General features: G+C 41.9%; 1 protein-coding gene across 3 annotated transcripts in view; it reads right to left on the bottom strand.

Annotated features, from left to right (window-relative positions):
* LOC117729250 overlaps window positions 1-27582 on the bottom strand; it is a 63959-nt gene extending 36377 nt beyond the window's left edge. The window contains exons 1-3 of one of the 3 annotated variants that reach the window (XR_004609349.1): window positions 27214-27576; window positions 22398-22519; window positions 18253-18300 (exon numbers count right to left, since the gene is read on the bottom strand). Coding sequence is in view for 2 of the 3 variants with exons in the window: in XM_034530149.1 (XP_034386040.1) it covers window positions 18253-18300; window positions 22398-22519; window positions 27214-27268 (225 nt within the window). In the remaining variant the exon portion in view is untranslated. Of the gene's footprint in view, window positions 1-18252; window positions 18301-22397; window positions 22520-27213 lie in introns of all 3 variants that reach the window. The other 2 variants (XM_034530149.1, XM_034530150.1) reach the window with 2 other exon arrangements.
* Between the last annotated feature and the right edge of the window lie 224 nt (window positions 27583-27806).

The raw sequence follows: 27806 nt of genomic DNA, 5'->3' as shown, positions 1-27806 counted from the left end.
AGCCCTGAAACAGGCTTATATAAAAGAGGCCATTATTTCAAATTTGCCCTGTATTGTTATATCAAATATGTGTACATTTTTGTTGTTTGCTGTTAATGCAAACTTCCTCTATGTTTACCTATTGAATACATTTCAAATGTCCATTTCCACAGCACTAATTCCATCAGTACAACAACAGCCATTTCATACTTGTGTTGTTTCTCTTCTCTTTAGAAACAACAGGAAGGTAATGTCAGTATGTCAGTCGATGGGTCCACCACTGAAATATCTCAACAACTACTGGATGGATTGCCTTTACATGACATTCATGGTCTCTAGAGGATACACTCTCACGACCCAGGCGATCCTTTTTTCCCTCTGGTTCCATCAGAAGGTTTGAACAGAGAAATACCTCCACACAAAATTTTGAACAAACATTCATGGTTCCCAGATGATGAATCTTACTTTGGTGATGGACTGACAATTCCTCTGGCGCCACCACGTGGTTGACTTTAGGTTTCTATTGTAATATTTCAACAACATTTGGCGTGGATGGTCTTGAAATTTGATACGGATGTTCATGCTTCACGAAAGACAAATTGGAACAACTTTGTAATAACTAATCTCTCATCTTACATTTCAGTTTCTCCAACACTTTGGATTGTGACCACATATACCTGCAGAAATAATGGTCTCATTGGCCCTTTGTGTTGAGTACTAATTAGCAAATGTCTACCTGTAATATGATGAATTATGATGGTGAACAATGAACTGGCATTGCCATTGTGAAGACGTTGGCATGCTGATGGGGAGCGACAGTCGCACTAAGCTGTCAGCATGGCTGAAGACACGTAGTCTGGTTCTTAGTTATTTTCAGTTGCCTTAATTTATGCTGCTCTTTGAGCTTTTTTTCAAGTTGATTTTGCTTCCTACAGGCTACATGAGTGTCAATGACCAATTCATGATAAATATGTGATTAGTCCAATTAAATACATTTTCTCTTTCTTCCTTTAAAAAAACATGCTTCCATGTGTTGACCAACATACAGCATTTCTACTCTCTTATAGGAGACTTAAATATTCTGTGCATGCACTAATTAGGCCGGTCCATCTGCAGCATATGGCAAATGTAAAATCCCTTTCTTGGGAATTGGCAGGTGTATAAAATGTCGGAGAGCTCTTTGTAGTTTAAGTAGCGGTCCATGCCCTAGTATATTACTTTACATATGTTATGGACTATCCATTGCCATTTTTATTCTACCAGCGAATACTGTACTGTAGGTTAGACAACCAGATTACATCTAGGTATAAAATGGGATTTCTTTCTACATCAAACCTAAATTGTGACCAAAGGAGATTAGTTAAGCTAAACCCAATCGAATTTCAGCTTTGCTCTCCAATTTGCATATTCTGTAGCTATAAGATAGGATGATTCACCTTTTACAATTTCACAGATGGGATCATCAAGGATCAACTAATGCATCAATGTATTTTGATTTTCCTTTTTTCCAGCATTAAGTAGCTTTTGATAAAGTCTTAATTTCCTTACTACATCATTATTAGCTTTTGATACCGACGTGCCATCTGGCAAATGTTAAAGCACAAGCAGATAAGAATGCATAATGAATATGGTTGACTCTGTGACAGATTGCAATAAAAGAGAGGGGCTGTGACAATTATCGCAGAGACAGAGCGTGAGGGCATTTGACAATGTGGCAGGCCTGCATTTGCTAATTGCAAAGCTGCTCGTACATTTCCACTATCTCATCGACCATCACTATTCCTTTATGTGCAATCACATCTTTTTCTCTTTTTCTTTTTTTCCACGTTTCCACTCTGAAAATCGCACTATCCTGCGTAAGTCTGTGCGTCTAAATGGATTTTATTTAGCAGTTAAATTGAGTTCAGTGATATATAACAGAAGACCTACAACACTTTCCCACCTACACATGGTGAGAATTAATCCAAATTGTTCCATTTCACAGCCGTGTCAACTCCTCCCCAGCACCACCTGTCATCAGGATATTTTGAAGCAATATCAGAGGAAACACTTTGGAGATTGTGCGAGCTGTGTGCTTTCATCAATGTCCCTTAATTAAATCTACCTTTCCCCAGGCTCTTCCATGATCTCTGCAAATAAAGTACAGAGTAAACACACCTAATTAAAGAAGTTAAAACACAACCCAACCAGGTTCTGCTTCAATGTCAGTGGCTGGCGTATCTGCGGAGGCTCTGCAGAGCGCTGTAATTCCTCCCCGGCTCGCAGTCAATGCAGGCAAAAATCATGTGTCATTAGTAAATTACACAGGTGCCAGAATGAGTTATCATCTTGAGTATGAAAAGCTTCATAATAACCTAAGGAGGTGCTTCTAAAACGGTCCTATCTTTTAAGCTAAATGAACACGCCACACTGATATGAGATTATCCAGCTTTAGAGCAGACACTGTTGCCCCGAGGCCTGCAGCCAGTTTATGATGCACTATTTTCCCCTAATCTTTTTCAACCTCAACAAGACCAAGTGCAGGGCAAAGGGAAGAAGAGAAGAGAGATAAATGTGTTGTATAGGTACAAACATTTTTTTTCTCTCTCTCTCTCTCTGCTTTTAAAACGGCGTTATTTCCTGTACGCTGGCTGACAGTTTACTACCTCTGTTGTGAAATTACAGTGCGGCTTAACAGCTGCATAGCGCCTTTCACTCAGACTCCTAATGGATGAGTGGCTCTGTGGTGTTGCATTATAGTAATTAAATCATTTGCAACATCCTCAATCCACACCTACATTGTAAACAGCTAATTTTGGGATACATATTTCAAAATCCCTCACGTGAAACAACCGAAACAGCTCAAACTTTGTGAAAACGGCGCGATCGTGTTCATCACTCGGAGCAAAAAAGCTGATTGGGAATAAAAATAGGTCCAGTAAACACGAAAGGTTGAAGTCACTTAACAGTCCATGCATCACTAACCTAAGAAAAATAATGTATATTACAATGTAAATAAATGTAAAACAGAGTTCTTTATTGCAGCAGAAACAAGGAACAATTCTTTGTACTTTTAAATGAATTAATGTATATATATATATATATATATATATATATATATATATATGCGAGTCAGCTGTGGGGTGAATAAATGGACCAGCAGATTAACAAAGTGACTGCCTCTATCCGAGACAATGTCTTATGAAAACATGTTGGCTTAGCGGTCTATAATTTACTCTACAGTTCTTTGGGCCCGGGTGCATATTTTACTGAGCGATGGCAGTCCAGCAGCTCAAACATTGTCAAACACAGAGATCGCCATATTTAATCAAGATTAAAGGAGAAACCGTGGAACAGGTGACTGTGAGAGTACGCAGGACGTTCACAGGTCCAGTGTATAATTCAGAAATCATGATACCGCGCCGCAGTGACGGTTTCAGAGTGCACCTTTTGGAATAGAGGATGTGTATTTCCAAAAAGTTGGTGCGCTTTAATAAAAACATTTTTTACAATTGCAGTCAGTGTATATGTGCACACAACTGAGTGCTGTATGTGGCTGAGTACAAGTACACAATACAATGTGTCAGCAACATACACCAAACCTCATGTTGTCATACATGTGAATATCCCCGAAATGTGTGTCTCTTGCACAATCTGCCCTGTGATATGGATACCATGAGAGATTAGACTGAGAAGGTGTCCGCATGTTTCCACCCCCGTGTTTATGACACATTTACTGTGCATTCATTCAAACGAGGCTGAACGAAAAGCACAACAAATTATTGTTGGGAATTCAACTACATGTCACGGTATTTGCTTCAGTTGTTTTATTTGTGAAGACAGTTCAGAAATTCAAGTACTGTAGTAAAGTAGAACTTTGAGGTGCTCCACTAGAAATTCAGAGGGAAACTTAACAATATAAAGCCATTGGAATCATATTCCTTAAAATGTAATTATTATAATAAAGCACTTTGGAAAAGGCCATTTCGTACAAGTACTTTTGATTTTTAAGTATACCTGTGTACCTTTGACCTAAACGTGTTTGTCAGTCTGTAAGGCCTCCAGTATGTGACTGCCTGATGCTCATCTCTCCAGGGGTAATAGGAGTTAATGAGAGCAGCTTAACAATGGGAGACTACCTGAGCCCGAGGGCCTGTCGGGGAGTGAGTAAACCATTAGCTCTAGCCTCTGGGGCCAACGGCTCCTAAGAAAGTGAGGAGTCCTGCGACACCATTTCATGACTTCGTCTCCACGCCAAGCGCGGCACTGTGCTGGCGAGCCGCTTTGTCCTGTTGCTGCCATCGCGGATATCGAATGCCGTGTACATGGCAGAAACCTGAGGCCCCCGAGCTGGTCAAAACAAGCCAGAGATATAACACTGACATACAGTAATCCCTGCAACCGACACACATGCGCTGGCCTTTTGAGAGCGGCAGTGAGAGTTGATACAGACAAGAGTAATGGGTCTCTCGCCTGTAACATGATTCTGTCTTTAGAGGAAAAGGCCCGAGGATGGCTGGGTGCGCCCACCCCTGGTCCTCCCAGTTGGACACCACTATTCTGCAGCTCATTGTCTTTGTCTGATGGGTCAAGAAGATAAATCCTTTTTTTGCTCTCCGCTTTTGCAAACAGACACTGGAAAAATGATAGCCCTGGGAGCATATTTTTGGCATCATATAAATAAGAAATGGAGAAAAAAAAAAGAAATTATACCCCTAAATGAATGATCTGGTTTGCAAGCCTTGTAGGGATCCACAATCATAGGCATGTGACATGCTTTTAGATGCCAAACCATGTTAGGCTACAACAGGCATAGTTGTGAACAATAAATGCAAAACTAGAGTTTTTTTTATTTGTGAACCTTAATCAAGCTTTTTAAAAATAAAAACAAACAAAGAAGCTGTTCAATGCATGACTGTTTTCGGATCATAAATATGTCTGTGTCACTAACGCATAACAATGCACATAACAATGGTGGACTCTGCCACTAACAATGAAAACTACTATTTAGAATGATACTGAATGATAGAACTACTGAATATTGAATTGTGTTTTTCAACCATTTATGAGCCTGAAAATGGGTCCGACAGTAAACTGAAGCAATGTAATATTCTTTATGATTAACAACACTCACAGAATGTCAATATCTTACAAGACATTTCTAAACTAAACCAGGGATGAGCAAATGTAGCAGACCAGGATAAACCACGGGCCACTTCTGGAACAAACCCGAATGCAGAAATATTGGTGATGTTTTGAATTAGACGCCTACTAAACATTTAAAAAATGTCCTGATACCTGATTTGACATTACATTCCAACGAGAACGTGCCGTTCTTACGTTAAGTCGGCAGAAGTTTGATGTCGGTGGAAGTTTGAGTCAAACTTTCTAAATCTCGAATCTACAAAGGTTAAGAACACCCGCTGATCACCACACTTGGGGCCTTTTGAGTATATTACAATTACTCTAAAACACATGAAACAATTCCAAACATGGAGGTGATTTATTACATTAGCGGTGAGCCATAGAGACCAGTACAAAGGGAGATTGTATGAAGATTACAGTGATGAAATAGTCAAATGTATTATCTTGACAGCTGGATATTCCAATTTCTTTGCCGCTGAGCCATGTAGATTTTCCAGAGTGCAAACACGTTTAAGTACTTCTTCAGAGTCAATTAAATCAGATACTAGTTAAATTACCATTTTTATTAACCTACAGGTTCACATTTTTGTAATTTTAATCACTATTGGAAAAGAATATTAGAACAGCTTTGCTATGAAGACAGAGCTAAGGGTCATTTAGAGAGCGGCAGAATTAATCACACAATGTCACTTCGAATCTACCTTTTAATTCACTTTAAAGCGCTCTCTATGATTTACTTGTGCATGGAGAATTATCTGTGGTTAGTTAAAGGAGAGATTAGCAGCTGCGATGGGCTGCACCTGCCGAAAGCTACAGGAAACCTGAGCATCACACCTGAGCCAAAGGAAGATTATTAAAATGAAGGCTGTACAGTATTTCAGAAGGCTTAAAGTTAAATATCCAAGGTTCAACTACTGTCAATATTACGCTACAAATTACAAATCATCCCCCCCCCTCCACCCGTCCGCTATACCTGTGGAGTCTCCTTTCCCTCCTCCACCGGGTGTGATGGCGAGCCAGCCTCTGGAGTGTGGACGGTAAATAATATACCAAGAGACCATTAACCTTTAGTTGTGGTGTTAAGATGGAGCCTCAATTAGCAAGAGTAAATAATCCTTGTGATTACTTTTGGCTGGCCTTTATCTCGTACATAACCTAATTAAATGGACCATCCAAACATAAAACCGCAGCTAATCAAGAGCTTTGCTGAGGCGACGCAATATGACTGGGTGGGATTCTAAAAGCACACCCACGCATGTGCGAGCGTTCATGCGTCCCTTACACACACACACACACACACACACACACACACACACACACACACACACACACACACACACACACACACACACATTTAGTTTGAAAATAATTAATGGATAATAAAGAGTTTTTTGGAATACCTCCCCACAGTTCAGATAATTGCCAATACACAAGGCATTTCATTTGAACATAAAATAGAAAAAAGAGATTGATCAGAGTCAACCTTTGTGATTCCCATCTAAGTTAATTAAACTCAATTATTAAGATAACTTACAGACAACGCACATCCTCTCCATCTCTCTCCATGGCCCTAAAGGTCATTGTTCACACTAAAACCAATGACTTTGGCCTTCAAAATACATTGAAAAATCCATTAGCGATAAACAATGTAAACTAATTAGAACATACAAGACCATGGGGTATTTGCAGCTGCAATTTCATGCCAGATGGTATTATAATGTGTAATATACCAAATAATTGAGCCATAATGGCTTTAAGAGTAACAGACCAATCAAAATGTGCTCAGGTCAAGTCTTATCCGCATGCTTTCAAGAATGCCATTTGAAATAGTTTGAAACCTCTGGAATGTTTCTTTTATATGGATGTTGCTAAAAAAAGTCCCTGAGGAATGGGCGATTGTACTTCCTTGGCCTGTCCCCTAATTGGAGGTAGACATGTTTACTGTATAATGACATTAAATAAAATGTTTTTTTCAGACTTTTTTTGTTTATGGAATGGATTTAATAAGTTTGATAACACGGAGATATATCATTATGCTTGCTGTTAAAGTCACTAATTATTTTTGTGTTATTGAATTTTTATTTTTTGACCTTTGGAGAGTTCTGAGGCGATATGAATGTTGCTATAGATTTATTGGTATAGTGCTATTGAGTCATTTTATATAGTTCTGATGCCTTTTTCTGTTGACGCGAGCACGTTCAAGGTGATCAGTCAAGCCAATCTCTGCAGTTCACAGATTGGACGATTGAGCTGACTCAGCTCCTAAGTGTGTATTCATATACATATAGGTGTTGTGATGCTGCCCATATAAATGGTGAGGGCCAGACAGAACAAAACGCTGCGATCACCCAATCTGCATCTGGTCACATGCTTCTGCCACGCAGTGCCTTCATTCAGCCTCTTCGTGCCAATCAAAGCCACGCATAATGCAATGATTTAACCGTGACTTACAATGCTCTCATTATTAGTCACTGTGGAAAAAGAGTGCCGGTTAAATGAATACATCGTTAAATGTAAACCATACCACATTTGCAGCCTGTTAACACTTCAAGTCTGTGTGTGTCTGTGGGATAATGATGCGCTAATAATGATGTAAGGAAAGTGACAAAATTACATTATGCCGTGTCTACAACAACGATAATTACTGTGGTTAAAGCAAAAGAAAAAAAGACATGGAAAATGGTGTTAAGGAAGTATTTCACTGCATAAAAAGATGGTTCTTCATAAAACAAGTTTGTCAATGCAATAGATGGGTGGAAATACTTTTTGAAATCGGTGCTACATGACAAGCGACGTCAGAGCAAAATGGCTGTGGTACTCCCTTTCATCAAAAAAGGTTGACAACCTACAACAACCAGAATGCACTGGGCTTGTTAACAGCCACTGAGTAGGCAAAGTATGTTAGTATTTTTTGTGAAGTTTTTAAGGTGAGAAAGACTGTCGCTTTTGCATTTGCTCGATACTCAGAAGTCCATTTTGTTCTTTGGAAACCTGAAATATGTACTCTGAACTCCACATGTGGCCAAAAGCATGGCAGTAAAGTGGCCCTCGACATTGTTCTTTTGAGATATAATATCCACATTGTAATGGCACAAAGCCAGTGATAAATTTGCCAAATATCCCCATTGTATCAATTGTCTTTCATTGTGTTTCAATTTTTTGGAAAATCAAGGACACAGCTAAACAAGTGTAACATAACTTAACCGCACCACGTGTTTGAACACTGAAAACACATCCCACATCTTCAACCTCCAGAACGGTTTCCAAACAGTGAATATCAGATTGGTTAGCAGGTTAGAATTGGTTTAAATAGGCTACAGAAAATTGACTCCTCTCAATCTGAGCATTGAAATGTAGACCGTGTAATCAGTTCTCGTTCACATGTGGGCCAAGATAAGGCTGGTTTTATTTGTGTGTAAATCTATCCTGAGAGGCCTCATTCTTGGCTCTGGCAATAGTAAGCCATGCCTCCGAGCTATAGCAGCGTGTGTGTGTGTGTGCGTGTGTGAGAACTGGTCCTTCACTTGGGTCCCCACCCTCTGCCTCAGGATCCTTGTGTAATTACGAGATGATCTGGGCATCGCACACAAAGCATGGTCACACTGCCTCAGGAAGTGAGCACAATAATCTTTGTAACAAGGCAAGGAAGCCTCTTCCTCTCTCGCTTGGTCGAAATAGGGAAATGTAACTCGAGGGGAGATAACATCACTCCTTAAGTGTACTGTTAAACGAGACAAGTGCAACACCTTTAAGCCAACTAAAATCGGACACATATAGCATTTCCTTTTCACGCCTCTGAATCGCAGCCGTGCCTGTGTACGGACGCCGCACTCTCCGGTTTTCAGCAGAAGTTGCTGGCGCAATACAATACGTGTGCACATTCTCAATCATTTTGCATCCCATATCTGTTACCGTAGCTCGGCGGCGGCCTGACGCATTATGAAGAAAACTTGATTGCGAGTTGTCACCTGAGCCTCATTCCCTTTAATTACATCCGTCGTGTGGACACACGTGCGCATGCAAATGACTGAATTTGAAGAGCGGATGAAACGGAGTTTGTTTGAAAAAACTACAACAAAACCATTTGTCCCCACCAAAACAGCCCTCGCTCTGTGACAAATTATGCTTTAGTCTTATGAATAATTCTCAAATTCTAAGCAATCAAGTTTTAAAGATATCGTAAATCCTGTTTAAATGGCCTCATTCATAACAGCGAAGGGGGGGGGGGGGGTACTAATAAAGTGTTGCGTCTGAAATTGCCACTGACTTCATGCGTGGCTGGGAGATGTTCGGCGCGGAGCTGATGTATGGCGCGGCTGACTGTATGGTGATGGAAATGTCGCTGTGGCCTCGTTAGCATTCTGCTGTAACCCTTGGGCAAGGGTGTCAGATTCTCTCAAAATTTACAGCTCAGTTTGGGACCGAAAGATTTCTGTGCATAATGGCTGCGAGGAGCCTCTATAATGACAATACTGATCCGCACCACAGCGACTTTTTTGCCGCTGAGGAGGACGCTGAATCGCGAACAAACATGCATAGCCGTTGAAAACTGCGCGGGTTTGAGCGCGTTCCACAGCAGCAGAGACACTGGGCTGAACTGGCTGAAGGCGGTTTATGTTGTTTTCCTGTCTGACTACTCACTGCAGACGCTAGGACAACTGTCCCAACACAAAATGGGCTTTGGGCCACCATATTGGCTCACTATAAGCAGGGGGTTGGGGGTGTTTGATATAAATAGGGTTAAATAATACTAACAAATCATCATCTGAATAATCATACTGTCAAACATTACGATAACACTAATGGTGAGAAATGAATATGCTTTAATTCGATTCATGATGAAACCCAAAATGTTATTCTCTTGATCCCCACTGTCTCTACGAACTGGGTCCTGACAAACTCTTGCTGTGCACCAAACAGTGTCCAAACCCGTGGAGAACAAAAGGACAAATGAAGTGAAAAAGACAACTTCAGACACACCAGAAGTTGTGTGACTGCGTCTTGCACGGTTGCGATGCTCCGGCGTTGACGAACCCCGTCGACAGATAGATATAAAAACGCCTGGCAAAGTGCTGAAAACCGCTTCAGCGGTAGCTTCCGCTCTCGTGTCGGTGTCTCCAGGAACACATTCTGACACGATGACTCACACGCAAGTTCGGCGTGAAAGCAATACCAGTGTTGCTGCTGGTGAAAATGTATTCCGTTCCTCTGAGTAGCTTCGTTGTTGTCCAAGAATTATAGAAAAAAAAGATTCAAAAAAACACAATGAGCCGCACGTGGGCACTGTAACAAAAGATGCCCCTTGCAAGTTTCCAGAGTGTAAGGCGATATTTAGAAATGTTTTATTTTGTCAGACCAAGATATTCGGTTCACGATCAAAGAGGACAAAAAAAAAAAAAAAAGAGTCGTTGAATTTGAGAAGCTGCAATTTGGGGTTTTAAAAAAAACAATGATTAATTATTCATACAATGTCTTCCATGGAACAGTGCATAAGTAATATATATATATATATATATATATATATATATATATATATGGAATGGAAATGTCGTATGCTATGGATTTTCTGCATCTTGCCCTGTGTAAACCTTTGTATTAAAAGGTTGTCTATGCAATATTCAGAGCACATTAATATAGCAGGAAACAACTACTTGCTTTGTAAAAGATAAAGTGGAGTAACCTGAGTGGGGAATGTAATCTGTGTGTGTTGTAATCCAAGCTTCTCTGTGCTTTGTTTAAATAGCCGGGTCGGCCGGGCCCCCACCAGCTAAACAGCTCATACGGCGGTCACACTGAAGTGTGGCGCCCTCCCTCTGGCTCCTCCCCCGGGGTAAACACTGTTGGTTCTGTCCGCACTGTTGCCGTTGCTCGTACTGCTCGCGCTGTTAGGACAGTTAGCTGCGAGCCGCCGTCTCAACTGGCGATGTTGAGAGCCGCGCACAGTCAATAGCTCTGAATTTTGAATTTAGCACCTTAAAGAAGTTGGATATAAATGTAAAGAAAATAACAATAGGAACAAATGTGAGAGAAAAGACTCCAGTTAAACTCTGAAGGCTAACGCAGGCCTCGGCAGCATTTAAATGTTTCTCCACGCGGCGCTCTCTGGTCCTTCAGACGTCTCATTCCCTGAGCTAAGAAGGGCAGAAAATGTGAGTTACAACTAAGCTACTTAACCACAATGAATTAAGGCCTAACATTTGAAAATGTGATACTGAAATTACTGTCATTATGGTGCATTATGTCTGAGCATAATGATTGCTTTGGCGCTGTGTGAAGACAAAGAAAGGCTCTGGGGGGAAAGTAGAGTCAGAGGAGAAGTTAATGTGAACTTCAAACCTTTCAGTTCAGCAGCCATCGTTAGCCAGTCTTTTGTTAGCTACATGTAGTGATGCATCTGCAAATGATTTCTCTTTCTCTGGACACAGACTGAGCCAGACCCACAGAGAACTACTCGTCTATCAGAAAAAATGCTTTCCCGGCTTATGTTTGCTTTTTCTGACATTTGCTTTGGCGAAGAACAAATAAGAGTGGGACGCGCCATAAAGGCCTGACGGGACGGCATGGCGTTTTAATCTTTCATCACTAATTGATGGTTGTGATGTGTCTGGAGAACGGTGCACGCTCCTCCAGCAGAAGCAGGAATGGTTAGACCCACTGTACTTGTGCAGAGTTCTCTTTGTCCTCGGCTGTGTTTTTGTGGGCACCGAGTTTGCGCCGCACTTCCAGGCCGTTGAGAAAGAGATGAATTGCATTCCAGGATCTTGGACCACACAGTAACTGCGGCCACGTTTTCCTCCTCAGCTATGTTATCAAACTACCAAAATGGGCCCGACTTAGCCTTCACTTTTCAGGATGTTTCCAAGGTTGCAAACAGCGCTCGGAGACCAACTGGAGCTGTTATTAATTCTCCATCAGTTTCAGTTGGGATGCCTGAAAGCCAATTAAAGGAAACTTAATTGAATCAGCCTCAGGACCCTCCCGAACAGGAACTAAAAATGAATTGTGCTTGGGGACGGATGGCAGGAAAGAGAGGGAGGGCATGGAGGTTAAATAAAAAAGGGTGAAATTACAAAGAGTCCAAGTCTGGGATGATGGCTTCAGACTGACCCTGCTACGATGTAAATTACATTTTGCTTGCAACCTAATCCCACAAAACCAGATGCTGTCGTGTTTGTTTGTTTTGTTTTTTTTGTCTGGTGATTAAATTGTGACTCTTCAGTCTAAAAGGGACACAAGTTTCAGCCAAAAGTTAGTGTGGGAATTGCACTAAATACAAATACTATCTACATTTACATGTGTGGAGACCACGGGTCAGTTGCATGAAACCCTGTGCAGATTCACGACTATTTGTGCAAACAAAGACTTTTTATGTCCCTCGCTTTATGGTTAGGCTCATTCTTATCGTACCCCCAGCAGCTATTTCTAGAAAGCCTTTTTTTACGCATGGTTTGATGTATACTTGAGGTGCACACATTCACACTGCCCATTCTTTTTTTATGAATAGCAGTTTATGTGTGGGAGACAGCCTTTTTTGTGCGCACTCATCTCTTATGCATACAGACTAAAAAACACTTCTCCTTGCCATGACTTCAAGTGTCAAACATTGTCCAAAAATATAATAAAGTATTTGTATTTATATAGTGTAGCTATGTCTCCGCACACACAACAAAGGGAATTTAATTTCCAGTTCAATTTTTGAAAAAAGAAGAAGAAAGTCCGCCTGAAGAGATATAAAGCGCAAACACCTCTCTGCTGTTATGTGTCCATTGTCGTGCCAACGTGGTTCACTCCTCAGCGACACACACACACACACACACACACACACACACACACACACACACACACACACACACACACACACACACACACTACCTCAAGGCCATGTCCCATTGTCCTGCGAAAGCCATGAGGAGGAATTCCTTTCATGTGTCATCTCCTGTCACAGTAGTGTCCTGACAGAGGCTTAGTGACATATGAGAGGCCTCGGCAGAATGTCCTGCTTTTAGTCAAATGAAGAGTCTGGCAGCTGCTGCATTCATCAAAATCAAAGGATAATCTGCTTTCCATATAAAATCAAGTGATGATTAACATTTTTTTTTTGGTCAAAGAGGGGGGTGGGAGTGGAGATACTAGCACCTTTAAGGAGACACTTGAGAGACACGGGGTGGGAAAGGTTCAGAAACCGTGCAGGATTGTCAGAAGATTTGAAGTTACATGAACGTAGTGTTTAAACTAAGCTCTCCTGTTAGACGGTCTGATTTCAATATTATGACTTTAATTGCCCGCTGCCTTTTTAAAAAGCCAGTTCTGTCAGCTATACATAAATCACACAACAGGCACTCAAGCTGTAAAATGCTAACACGATACAATCTCTGGTGTCATAAATTGTATTTTGAACTCAGAAATGTTCCATTCTTAGCAAATCATCTTAATTTACGTCTATACTTTATTTGTTTTGACCAAGCCAACGATGGAATTAGGTGCCGTCCAAGCCACAGTGTATATATAATCTGCTGCTGAGAAAAGTAGACGGCCATGGTTTCCCAGGTTGCAGATGCGCTTGTCGGTGATAGAGTGCCAAAGGAATGAGTCAAAAAAGCTGGAAAAAAGTTCGCATTTTTTGCACTTCCGGTTCCCTTGTCTTGAGGTGTATGAAATAAGGTCTGTTATTAACACAAGCTTAAGATATTTCAACGTTTTGTTCTACGGTATCAAATGTGTCTGTAGGTACCCGTCTTGTGAATTCTGAAGCTTTTACGTTTTACGTGTCTTCAAAAAGGCGATCGCTAACAAGTGAGAGAAATGAGACTACAGAACGGCATCATGTCGACTAGTCCGCCTTCACGGTCTCTTTGTGCGCATAGTCGCACTCTCGAGACTGTTGTAGTTTGTTTGTAGATCAACCTTCACCCTTCAAACATCATAAAAGTGTTGTTCGTTTGTGAAGAGTATCCTGCTGAACAAAACATGTCAGTATCATAAACCTTTGTTTGCCAAAGTTTATCTTCTGAAATAGTCTAATGGAAAAAATCCCATTGGCCCTTTTGTTGATGTATCCAGTGCGATGCTAACTTTTGGGATTGACCTACACAATTATCCATGCAGTATAAAGACTGCTCAAAACACTGGGAAAGACTAATTTCACATTTGTGTTGACATATTTTGATGTGTGTGTTCCCAGGAAATGAAAGTCTGGAAATATGAGGGAACATCTGGATTCCCCCCCACCCCCCCCAAAAAAAATAAACCTTCATAAGCAGCTAATGCATGTCAACATGTATTTTGCAGTGGTTGCCATGGAAAACTACAAACAACTCAATAAATAATATGGTGAGCTTCAAAATGGAAGGTCTTGGACCTTTTTTTTGTTGTTTTTTTGTTCAACCATGATAAAAAATCTAAATATGTTGCAACATTATTTACTGTTATAAAGCCTGTGTCCTGTCACAAAAATCCAAACTGAATTCATTACCAAACAGGAACTGGAAAAGGGAAGTTCCTTGAAAAGATACAAATAGCAACCCAGTTATACCAATATAGCTCTGAAAATTATCAGGTGAGGAACCAAGAAGAATTGTAATTTTTTTATTAGGAGTGCATCATTAGACACCTGTCCTGCTGACCCCCAGCTCTGTGTCAGACAAAGGCTAATCAGGGCTGTGAATGTGCTTCCTCTGTCAGAGCTCCCAAACCAGCCTCTCCTCCACCGGACTCCACTCAAAGGGAGCAGAGGCCATTAGGCGGCTCTGGACCTCCTTTTCTTCATAATTACACCCTCCTGGATTGACCGAGCACCAGCTAGCCTTCTGCTATTTGCGGTAATTAGTCCAGAATGTGAGCTGTCAACATGCAACAATCGTGCCAGTAGGCCCACAATGCCGCGGCCACCCCCACTGTGTTCAACAACAAGCACCTTGCCTTGGCCACTGGAATGCATTAACTTTCTCCTCTCTTTTTTTCTTTTTTTTTTCCCTCGGCGACTTGTGTCAAATTCAGGTCCCTCCGAACAAAATCTTAATAATTAACTGGCAAATTTGAACATGATTGCTTGTGACACACCTACTCTGGTAATTATTGCTTTGAGGCCATGTGCTAATGAAATTAATGCATTCATTGCCCCAACAAATTAGCATAACTCGTACAAATGGCCCACATTTGAGACCGCGTTGCAAACGGGGAAAACAATATATAAGGGGGAAAAAGCAGCATCAACAAGAAAAGAAACCCAGAAAATGAAATGGAAATGGAGATTGTAAGATGAGCACTGCTTGCTCAAAGTCTTAATGACTAAAGCCTCTTAATGTTAACCAAGGGTGATTGCAGTAATGCATTTCAGAGTGAAAGCAGCGCAGGACCAAATGATTATCACAACCATCATTACAGTCATCGCTGATGTACATATACATCTCTCTGAGGAAACATATTAAATGGCCGTGCCACTGCCGACATTAAAATGTTATTATACTGATGCATTAACTCACTACAGCAGAGCTCATATCAATATACAGTTTCCCAACAATCGTTCTCTAAATGGCACCGCTGCCACTCGCAGCCTTCGCCAGTCCCGCTGCTAACTCCTGTTCACGGCTGCTTGGACTCTCCGTGGGATGTCTCTGCCAGGCATCAATAATTGATGACGATGCCATCGGTACAATGGACTAAGACAAGTGCAACGGTCAGTTAGAGAGGCTGCACAAGTGCAAGAAATGTCCCTTCTTAGGTAAGAGAAGAGCCAAATTGGTTGTAACACCTAAAGCTTATTTTTTTTAAACGTGTTTGCCTGCAGCCAAATACTGTCAGACCGTTACAGTTAGGTAAGAGCCTGTTGGCTAACATGACAACTCATGGTAGCATTTCCAAAACCTCACTTGAAATATATTGTGGGGACCTTATTTTGTACAGCAAATCAGTAAACTCCTGCGGAGAATAATTTTAGGCAGGGCTCGACATTAATGCTTGCCTGGGGCAAGTCAACTCTGTGTTCGGGCAAGTGGAATGCCTCATGCAGTTGTCCGATCGGGCAAGTGACAAATACATGTGATCTTTATCAGGGGCTGAGATATTAAAATATGCAACTGGGAGATCGTCATTAATAAATGACTAATCGCCAGTCCCTGAAATGCTACATTGTGAATGTTGGCATGAGGAGATCTAGTTCGTATTAGCTGTTCGCAGCCGGTTGGCGTCACCGTCCTGCTTGGCTAAATAACGGTGCTAACCACGTAGCAACATTCTGAACAACTGACTTAATCAGACACGTAGGCCGATTATATTGTACTTCATTCCCATGCAGGCTGCTCAGGGTAATCGGTTTGTCTGCCGACAACAAGAGTTCTCTCCCTAACGCAGTCCTGCTTCTAACAGAGCCATCAGCGGTTAACAGATTGCATTGAGTTACATTATGTTTACATTTGAATCTTGTAAAAAAAAAATTTGTGAAAGAGAAACTCTTTCTGTTGATTTTATTTTTTTTCTAATAGGCCTACATATTCCATGGAAGCTAGTTAGCCTGGCTTGCTAGCTTCCACTTTTCAAGTGGAATTCTTTGTGAGTTTTGACAGTGTGGCCATTTGCCGTCACAACAACTGGACCAATGAAAGAAACAGCCAACTACAGCGAGGTACACCATGTCCTTCATGGTACGCAGGACAGACACACTGTGTAGGAGCTGCCAATTACTCAGAAGGTTTAAGGTTTTTCTTATTGGAAACAATCTTGGCTAACTAGTTAGCACCTTTCAGGTCAAAGCCTTGCTTGGCTAACTAGTGGAAGCTAGATTAACTAGTCGGAAAGTGTGAGCTAATAAGTCCAGCTAACTAGTGTCCTCGTTCTGAGTGTAAGACAAACTGGAATACATTTGCGTCCTCCCAAATATTAAGTGAGTCGGTAATGGTTGATAACCCACTAATATCAATGTTTGTAGGATATATGATGATGATGTTCTCCAGTCAGTAGCACAACACAAACGTTAACAGCATGTCTCCTAGAGACCCTGACTATAAAAAGTCAGTCAGCCACTGCCAAGGCCAACGCCCCACATTGGGACTTCAAGCTTAAATGCTGCTGTTACAAATATGTCCAAAAGCTATTTTATCCGCTTTAGAAAAATACGTCCAACAACCACAGCATCATTACATTTAAACTGGCATAGAAGAATTGAAAAGAATTCAACGATCACAAACATACTCATCACCCTGTTGGAAACAAACTCAAGCTGTATGTAATTGAGACGCTCTGGAACAATTAGTCTTTGACCCCAAACGGAGACAAAGACAAATTCCTAGATGAATAACAACGATCAGTGGAGACTTCCCCGCAGACTGTTTCTTTTAACTTTCATCCGTGTGTGAATCTGTGTGTCCGTGTGATTTCATGTTTAAAATATCTTTAAAATCCTGAAAGGTCGTTGTCAGAGTAACTGTGACATTTTCTTCCACTCAGAGCGGATCCCTCCCATACATAGACACGAGAGCAGGCAGCAAACGCCGCCGCTGCGGAGCAAACAATGAATAAAACACTCTGTGGCCAGCTTTTGAAGCTTTGACCCACGGCACAAGCATGAATACATACAACACATCAACAGCATACTTCCTAATCAGAGATGGTTAGTGATGTGGCCACCTTATCCGGCATGCAACCCCATCTGTGATGACAGATCAGCTCCGCCGTGTCATGCGAACAAACTCACAAACACAAGACCCAATGTGTTGACGGGAAAATTTGCATTAGGAATGTACCACAGCAAGGCGTGATTAATTTCTGCTCATGAAATGAATACAGATTTGGTCATTACATGGCCTGTATCCTTTGCCAAATATTGTAATGTCTCTCCCTCCTTTTTCCGCAGCGAGTGCTCTGCTGCAATAATAAGGAATATAAGACAGCTTACAAGCAACACAACGGCTGGAAAATCAGCTAAATCACGGGGCAAAACAAAGACCTGATTGCTCATTAGTATTATGGATCTGCTCTGCTTAAATCTGTTTTGTGAGATGCAGCCACTGTTTAATGACTTAAACGGTGTTTGTTTAAAAGCCTGCCACCTACATTTCACACAAGTGAGATTAAAAGAATGAGACATCATCAGATCTCTCATTGAATTTTCATAATACCCTCCCTCTCTGAACTTGCGCGCATCAATACACTTACCTTGGCTTTGCAGATGATGCAGCGCAGCCTGTTTTCACTCCCACATCCCTGAGGAAACAATTATTTGAAAGTAATTTTAGTGCCGAGAAAATCATCAAAACAACAGTTCTAAAGAATGACTTTCTGTAAAATGACATGCATGAGTGACAAATCCATTGTTTGTGTTTTGCTCAATAAGCTAATTATAACTGTTTGATTGCATTTTTAACCAAAAAAGTTTTAATATCAATATCAAAATGGGAAACAACCTAATTTTAGAATATAGAATATTTGCACTGTTATTGGGTTCTGTGTGCGTTGTGTCCACGATTGTTTTGTTTTCTACTTCCTGGCAAACCGCAGATATATAATAATGAATAGATAGACATACATAACGCCCGGGAGATGTCGTTTTGACGCACACACTTCCATGTGTACCACCTCACAGGACCAAACTGCACATGAGACAGAAAATAACGTGGGCAATAATAACCTTCAAGCTGGTGCTAACTATCGGAGGACGCTAATAATAACGATGGGCATTTTATACAAACACAAACTGCCAAATCCGCTGCTAATATGCATGGCATGCAGGAGCATGTTTTGATAGATGTTAATGGCATATAATTATAGAACACTGCTATTAGGCAATGCGATTTTATAGAGAGGGCCACTGCCCCCGGCACTGTGGCCTGATTGCTGTGAGTGTCGGCCTAATGAATGTAAACCAAGTCTGTTTGCAGCAATGAGAATTATCAACCCATGAGAGACGACGTGAGTGTGAGTGTGTGTGTGTGTGTGTGTGTGTGTGTGGTAGTGGTAGGGGGGGGCTCAATATTTACACCAACTTGCAATTAAAGGGAAATGCAGGCACGTACACTTACAGGCAAGTGCATGCTTGCTGACATGAGCACACAATTCTGTCACAGATTAAACACGTGTATAATACACATCAGCATGTAGACTCCCGTGTTCACACTTTGGTCAATGCTTCACTCTCCACTAAATTAATTCCATATCTAGCATGCCAGTCCATATCAGCCCCCCCCCCCCCCCCCCCCCACACACACACACACTCCTCCCTCCCTATAACTACTATGCATTTTATTCCAGATGGATGGGGTTACAAATTCTCAAGAGCAAATATTTTTTGAAGGATACCACTCGCATCAACTTCAACAGTAGAACCAGATGCATAAAAATTTAAAACATATTTATCCGTCGGGATGCCATGTGTATGCCATTACTTTCCCAAAAGCCTGCATCCTCGCTTTGTATCTTGTCAAGCCATCGTTGGGTCAGACGATGAGACACACCAGGCCTCCACGCTCGACTGGTGTGGTGCGAGCCATACAGTCCTCCCATGCCCTTGCACATTTGTGCTGCGAGGGGTTTCACCCCTCTAGGAATGCACTCCCTGTAATGAGGGTCAGGGGTCAAAGTGCTGCCGCGCCTGGAGGCCGGGATCTCCTAGGCACACTCAGTCACTGACTCTGTCCCTATATTTAAATCCTGCCTTAGGACATGTTTTTCAAAGGGCATCTCCTAACTAGTTCCTGGTTACTAATTAGTTTTGCGCCATGCTATTTGTCTTTGGGAACCTGAAATGGGATGGAAGAGCCTCTGTGTGTGTGGTAGGGCGGGGATGGGGGGGGGGAGGGCACAAATGAGGCAGTCTAAAAAAAGATAGCGTATGGCTCGCCTCAGTGCCGATGATGATCGTTCAGATAGTCCTCGGCTGCAAACATGCTGAAGTGTGCATCAACAGTTGTGGAAGTGAATGCCAGCGCTGTTTTGTTGTGTTTGAACTCAGCCCGCCCGCTGTTTAGTGACAACATCTGCACGATGCTGTTGTTGGCGAAATTAAGTAAGGACGTGGAATTTGCCCTTTTTCCTTTTTGTTCAAGCCGCTTTGAGGAGCGGTAACGGCGCTCTCTCTCTTTCTCTCTCTCTCTCTCTCTCTCTCTCTCTCTCTCTCTCTCTCTCTCTCTCTCTCTCGCAAATCAAATCATTATTGGATTACATTTTCTGGCTTCATAAAATGCGGTTAAGAGGCACTTTAGACATATGTGCATGACCTGCTTTCCAAAGATGGCTATCAGAGCAAAAGTGACAGGTCAATTGCTGATTTCTGTTCTGTAAAAGGGAAAGGGGCTCCCTACCCTGAGCACTCTAAAAGGTTGTACGCTCTCTCTCTGTTTCGCCCTGTCTGCCTCACTTACACACACACACAAAAAACTAAAGTAGCCTTGTAGCATCGGCGCACACTCTCGGCAGAGATTGGTGTTCCGCGCTGGTGTGTGCGCCCGCTTCACAAGCCTGAGCGTGCGTGTCTGTATATAATTGTATAGTGGGAAGACACACACTTAATGGAAGTGGCTCTTCACTCTGACAGCTGGGTGTTGCAGATGAAAGGGCTGCTGTAGCATGTTGTCTACCACTTGTGGAGTATCCAAAGGGACCCAAAGCACACAGCAGTGGATGGCAAAAAACGGAAAAAACAATAATATGCAATGGCTGTATGTAATAATAGCTAATTCCTATATTATCATCAGTGCGGTAACTTGCAGTTACAGTACACTGTGATGCAGAATTAGATCTGGATGTTATTATTTAGTGCTGCACTCTGTGTACCTCAGATGGAAGCAGGCGTTCGGTAGAGCGATAAAGTCCAAAAGTGAGTAAGATAGCCTACACTGATTTAATTAATTTTCACTGGATCTGCTGGATCTGCGCTGCAGTCAATGCGACACTCGAGCAATTTTGTATTACATTTAGCAGCTCCACATGAAGTTAAATATCACCTGTGATGCCTTCATAAAGCTGATGTGGGGAATAAGTTAGGAAACCAACGCCTTCTTGTGGAGTGATGTTGCTCACGTGTTAGCTCTGTTTTGGGCTCTTTAGCTGCTAACCGACAGCTATGCTCACAAGCTAGCTGCTAACTTCAGTCTGTCGTGTTCATACTTTGAACTTTACCGTGTGTTCATTCAAGCCTTTTCTCCTCCGCAGTGTCCCACTGCTACTAACACAGGACATATATAAAAGTTGTAAAGTTGTGTGGTGTGAAACCAAAATGATGAGCTAAATACAGCTCGGAAGAGCAGAGGGGGAAAGCAAGGTTTGGGTGATAATTGTTGTGGATTCAGACTACGAGTGACCCTTTTCATATCATACATATTCAAATTTAGACATTGTTAATAAAAGAAAATGGTTCGTTAGTAATGGGTGGTTATAGTGCAGATTTAAATGACAGAATATTGTATGCTGTTGTGCTCAGTGCCAGCCAGTGATAATAGTACCACATTGTGGTTATCATGATGCCCTTTAAGGTAGTTACATTAAGTATAAAGAAACGTCTGTCCATGCTCCTAAAGTGCATTTTCATATCACACGATATAATAAATAATTTGCATGCAGAAGAGCTGTATTAGTCCTGTAAAAAATAAGTTGCGGCTGAAAGGTACAAATCTGAAGTTACATTTCCATTCTCGCGTCAACACACCTCTCCTCGCTTACTTTTTAACTTGAACTTTTTTTTATTTCTTGTGAAATACTTATACAGCGGTAATTATACTATTCCGCTGGCAGCGGCAGCAACGGTTTGCTGGGAATTAATGGAGGAGGAGTAATTAGCATGAGCAGCAATGAGCACCGGGACAGAACAGAAGGAGAAATGTATGCCACCGACAGAAGCGTACATTTCATTAACTGAGAAAAGAGGAGCGGAGCGGGGTCTTTTTTCGGGCGGTGCAGTGCACCACATCAGTGGCCGTTATAACGACACAACTACTGGTTCAAGGAGTGTTACAGATGCTAATGAGTAATTTTGCGGTGGGTGACAGGTGTCCGGGTGCATGATAGCTTGCTGGATCCCTGCCAGTCCATTATGAGGCACTCCTCGCCGTTTCAGCTGCATACCGATGACGTGTTATCATTGTTAGCAACCCTCATTAAAACTAATTGGTATTGCTATTTGAAAGGTAGCTCATTACCTTGAGGCAAACGGATATGTTTTGTCTCAATAAGGAATGCAAACATGGCAAACACATTTATTCACTGCGAGAAGTCCAACAAAGACATTCACCCCCTTCCCCCCGTTCACATTTTGACAAATGGCTGATGATGGGAATATCAAGGCTCCCTATGTGGAAAGTATCTCTTACCTTCTGGATCCACGTGGACAGACACAAGTGATGGGCAAGTAAATTCTTGCAGTCACAGAAATGCCTCAGCGGGTCACTGGCTTGAAGTTCAACATCCCTGCATATGAAGCACTCTGACGTCTCTAGAGGAGAAGATGGAAGTTGTGAATGGTTTGCACTGATTTCACGTTGCATCAAAGGCTAATCCCGGGTCCATGATCGGAGTTATTGCCGGTCAGGGAATTGTTTATTGGCTCAGAGTTTATTGTTGTAGATCAGGGTATATGTTCTTCACAGAGTTGTGCAAATATTCCCACTCATACTGGGACTTCTTTTCCCCCATTACAGTGTTCAACACACACTCTACAGCTCCCTAGAGCATTAGTCCTTTATTTTGTTCCCGGTGGGAGCGTGGCAAAGTGAGTCTGGGCATTAAAGGTAATTGTAGCTGGTTGACATTCCCAACTAGACAATGAACACAACGGCACAGAGGTGAGAGTGACAATGGCAAACACAATCTAATGATTATTTTTCTGCTAGAATGTTTTTCTTCTCTTTTTCTATTTGTGATATTATTTTAATTTACGTGCCAAATTGTGTTATGTAAGACCAAAATTATCATTGACATGAACTATTTTATAATTTTTTTATTCAGCAGAGATAACACACTTTAATACAGAAAAAAACACACCCTTTTCCCAAATTATTATCTTGTTGCAAAGTGGCTATTTCATCATTGCTCAACATTAGCTCATGAAACTGAACAGGATGTGTTGAGGCCTTGTCTGATGTAAGACTGTGTTTGGCAACAAGGGGGAAAAGAAGGATCAGGAGTTGCTAATTGCTAACAACCATGCGTCTTGCGCTGCCTTCATGTACAACAACATGCTTTGAGCTCTCGGCTGAGACGATGCCCAAAATCTTGCAGCAAAATGAGCCGGACATTAAAATGCATACATAAATACATCATGCGCTTGCTGCCACACATGTACTCCTAGCCCCCGGGGGTTAGCCACAGCAACCTGCATCTCTCGGGTTAAAACAGTAAAACTTTGCTAGTGTCTCCGTTACTGATGATTCTCAAACAGGAGCTTTGAAGCTAAATTGTTGGACAGTAGCTCGAAGCTAGATTTGTTGGTTTCATCCCATAAAGAACATTGGGAGACAGCAGTGAGGGCTAGCTGTCATCTGTGTGTAAACTGCTGCCTCAGAAGCTCCCGTCTCTTTTAGGCCTCTGGTTGAACGTGATCGCTTCAGGTGGAAATCTATCTTCGGGAGAAAAATCTTTTAATCAAAGGGTGTTGTTTTTTATTTTTTAAATGTAGCCCCATCAGATTCTGTGTAAGCAGATTTTATTACTGACCAGGCATATATCTCACCTCGCATTCACGTCTCAGAGACAAGCTGTGAAATAGAAGGAAACATTTTTTTTGCTGAAACTTTAATCCACGCCTTCATCACCTCCAGAATTGACTATTGCAATAGTATTCTTTATGGCACATCTTCCAAAATCCTAAACAAACTCCAATACATCCAGAACTCAGCTGCTCGCCTGCTCACCCACTCCCGTTCCCGTGATCACATCACCCCTGTTCTCCAGAGCCTTCACTGGCTCCCCGTCCCACAACGGATCCAATACAAAATCCTTCTCCTCACTCACAAAGCCCTCCATAATCAGGCCCCCTCCTACCTCACCGACCTGCTCCACCACCACACTCCATCCCGTCAGCTCCGGTCCTCTGATGATCTCCTGTCCATCCCACATAGGACCAAGCACCGGACGTGGGGTTACAGAGCTTTCTCCATATCTGCCCCCTCCCTCTGGAACTCTCTCCCCAAACTCATCCGAGACTGCACTGATCTTTCCTCATTCAAATCGCAAATCAAAACCCACCTGTTCAGAACTGCTTTTAATGTGTGATTGTTTGTTTTTGTTTTTGTTTTCTTATCAGGGTCCGAGCGACTCAGAAAGTCCCTATTTATTTGTTTTATTTGTTTTACCTGTATTTTAGCTATTCTTATTTTAATTTTTTTAGCTTTTAGGATGTTTTAATTATGTGAAGTGTCTTTGAGTATTATGAAAAGCGCTATATAAATTAAATGCATTATTATTATTATTATTATTATTATTATTATTTCCCCTTCCCAACGACCATTGTGATAAAAAGTTTTTTTAAACCTGGCAATTTTCGATAAATGTGTGGTGTCTGGGTGCCACTACCTATTCCTCCCTGTTACTGACACTAGCCACCTGGCATACTAATGGCACTTTACAACTGTGTGTCAAAAGTCAGGCTGCATGTTTGCTTCCTTTTCGTCCGCCTGTCTGACAATATAATATCAAGTTTAGTTGGTTTGCACTGAGTCAAAATAACTTTGTGTGTGTGTAGAGGCGTTTGTAGGAAATAATGGAGCCATGCAGAGACATCCATATAGAGTATGACAGCCACACTGTGTTCGTGTTTCAACAGCCCAACCAAAAATATTTCCAAAGTTACTGTGATGGCAGGTTCACCAATTATACCCACAAGTCCTTTTTTTATTTTATTTTTATTTCACTCCCTCGAATTGGTGCTGCTTTTACGATCATTATGGCAAGCCCCGAGGCACTTCTAGAGCTAAATAACGGATGTACTTGCTGTGAAAATAAGTAGAAAACAACATTACAACAGAGATGTAAACAGGCGGCGCGTCAATCGCAGCAGAGCTGACACGTCTGCGTGATCTGTGACACCCGTAATTAACTGTCAGGGGTGTCAGTGTTCGGCAGCGTTTCACATGAAGGTGAGTGCTCGACTAACTGGCTGAAGTCACCCTCGACGCACGGTTTAGCAGCAAACAAAACTTCCCCCTGCAGCAGCAGCTCCGGGCTGTGTTGTTACCATGCAGGGCGGTGATGTACTAAAACAAATTTAGTCAGTTGGAGACGCTGATCTCTGCTATCACAGAGGAGAACGTACCGACACAAGCTCTATCAAGAGCTCTGTTTGTACTACTCGACTGTCTGAAAATGGGCTTTAGTGGTGGGCGTCTGCCAGCGAGGGTTTAGTTCCCTCCTGCAAAGAGCCACGGACGTGAATCCGGAGATAGGAACCCAGAGCGGCCAGACGAACTGAGCAGTGTCATATGATGCGCTTCGAAACGCTGTACAGTACACCATACAGTAAACAAATGGGGGGGGGGGGGGGGATGCCAGATTGAGATCATTTAATTGTCCGTTGCGTTGCTAACGACCTCATTAACAAAAGAATGATGGGAAATCAGCATGGTCTGGGCAAGGAACCTCCTGTGTGACAGCCATCTGGCTACGGGGGGGTTGAGTGGGGGTTGGGGGACTGGTAAGTTAACACCGCGGCCGTCACGACTTCCAAGCGCAGGCCGAGAGCACCTCTAGATGAAGGCAGCTGTTAGTGTTTTTCCAACCAATGAGAATTCAGGATTCCTTCAAGCTATAATTCAACTCTTTTTTTCTTCTGCTCATCTATTTGAACTACGATGTGATCCAAGGCACACAATGAGATTAGAGAGCAAAACTACCCGCTGAAATGCCTCTCGTCATTTTAACTGACATGGAAGCAATAAAGGAAAAACATGTGACGGATAGCAGCTCACATTTATGGCAGGTTGCTTTACACGACACACCTACAGCACATGAATACACTTATAATGTATAAAGATATGTCATATTGGGGCATCTCAGAGTAAGGAAGCCGTCCCAATTGGCCCAAAAGCTCTCGGAGTTTTAAAATGGACACCACCTTAAAATGGAAACAAGAAGAGAAAACGCAGCTTTGCACAAGAAATGATTTAGGTCGGCAATGACCACGGTTTCAGCAGCTATGAATCAAACTGTGACGGCACATAAAGGGCACCAGATAATGTGCCGATTCATTCATTTCCACAAGCTACATTCAAGTGAAACGGTGGATTAATAATCTATTCACTTTTTAAATGATCGGCGAAGGGCCTTTAATGTTTGAGAGACATATGTTCATATTGTTACAGTCACAGGACTTGGTGACAGACTACTAATATTTCCCATATTTGCAAGGCCTCACGAGTTAAAGGGGCACATATGCTTCTCCAAACCCATCTTTTCACTAGACCCCCTGCCTGCTGAACTCCTCCTCTGTTATGAATTTGTAGACCAAGCTGAATTAGCCTTGATGACGTCATCAGGGTCATTCTTCAAGCCTCGCCAAGCTCTGAACTGAGTGGCTCTTTAACAAGGAGTGTCGGAGAGAGGGGATTCATTGCACGTGCAATGCAGCTCATTTAAAGGCACTATAATTAGCCATGTATAACAATGTGAGTCAAGTAGTTTTTAATTGCATGTGCCACACAACTGGCTTGTATCTGTTTGCTTATGTACAAACTCATATGTAAATGATTTAGAGATACAGATTTTTCATTAAGCTATTTAAGATAGTGACTTATTCATTTTAGCACAATATTTGCATATACCCTAATTAACAAAACAAAACAAAAAAATGGTTTCTCCATGTATAACTTTACCACTTTCAACTACATCTTTCTGAAAACTACAATACATTGTCATAATTTCATCTGCTTAATGCTTTGTAATTTGCTGAAAGTAGGAACAGGAAGAATCATAAATGGCTGAGTAATGCTCAGATCAAGGAGTGGTCCTTGGAGGGATTGACAGATCAAGGAGTGGTCCTTGGAGGGATTGACAGATACATGCCCTGGCCTCAGAGTGGTCAACACATATTATGATATCAAATAAAGAATATCAGATGTCTACTATTAAAATATGGAAGTGTAATATATGTTCCTCAGGAAATGAAAAGTGAAACTTTCAGGACGACATACATACCAATGAATAAACTGCATGACTGTGCTGAGGACAGTGGCTGGTACTCACTGCTCATACTTCACTTTCTGTTGTGGTTGAGAGACGACTTCTTCCCCTCACTTCTAAGTTCTTCCAGAAAGCAGCGGTTTCTTCCCTTCCTGTTGGCATTCCTCTGTTTTACCGTCGCAGGGGTTAAGTGGACATTCAGAGACTCCAAACTGCACTGTAAACTACTGCACTCACTGTCAGCTTATCGCTTTGTGTTTTTGTTTTTTAGGGAAGTTATAAATAAAAAAAAGAACACGGCAGCCAATCACAGCTGTACAACGGAGCACGTCAGGACAGGAAGTCGAATGGAGGGGGAAAAAAAATAGAAGAAAAGCTTTCTGGTGAACTCCAGCAAATTCTCTAAAACCAGATGTTGTGAGTGAGAACGGGAGGACTGTAAAACGACACACGCATTGTTTTGTTTTGGGGAAAACATTTCATAATGAAGGAGGACCACGTAGTGGAAGAGGTTGTTTTCTTACAGTGACACTCTGTGTTGCAACAAACCATCTAGTAAGAGCTCTGCTTGGAAATGACTGATGCATCTTGGAATTTCCCCACGCACT

The sequence above is a fragment of the Cyclopterus lumpus genome, chromosome 4, assembly GCF_009769545.1.
Source record: "Cyclopterus lumpus isolate fCycLum1 chromosome 4, fCycLum1.pri, whole genome shotgun sequence".
Taxonomy (NCBI): Eukaryota; Metazoa; Chordata; class Actinopteri; order Perciformes; family Cyclopteridae; genus Cyclopterus; species Cyclopterus lumpus.
Note: the sequence above shows the minus strand (reverse complement) of the source record. Positions and strands in the feature narration are given on the sequence as shown.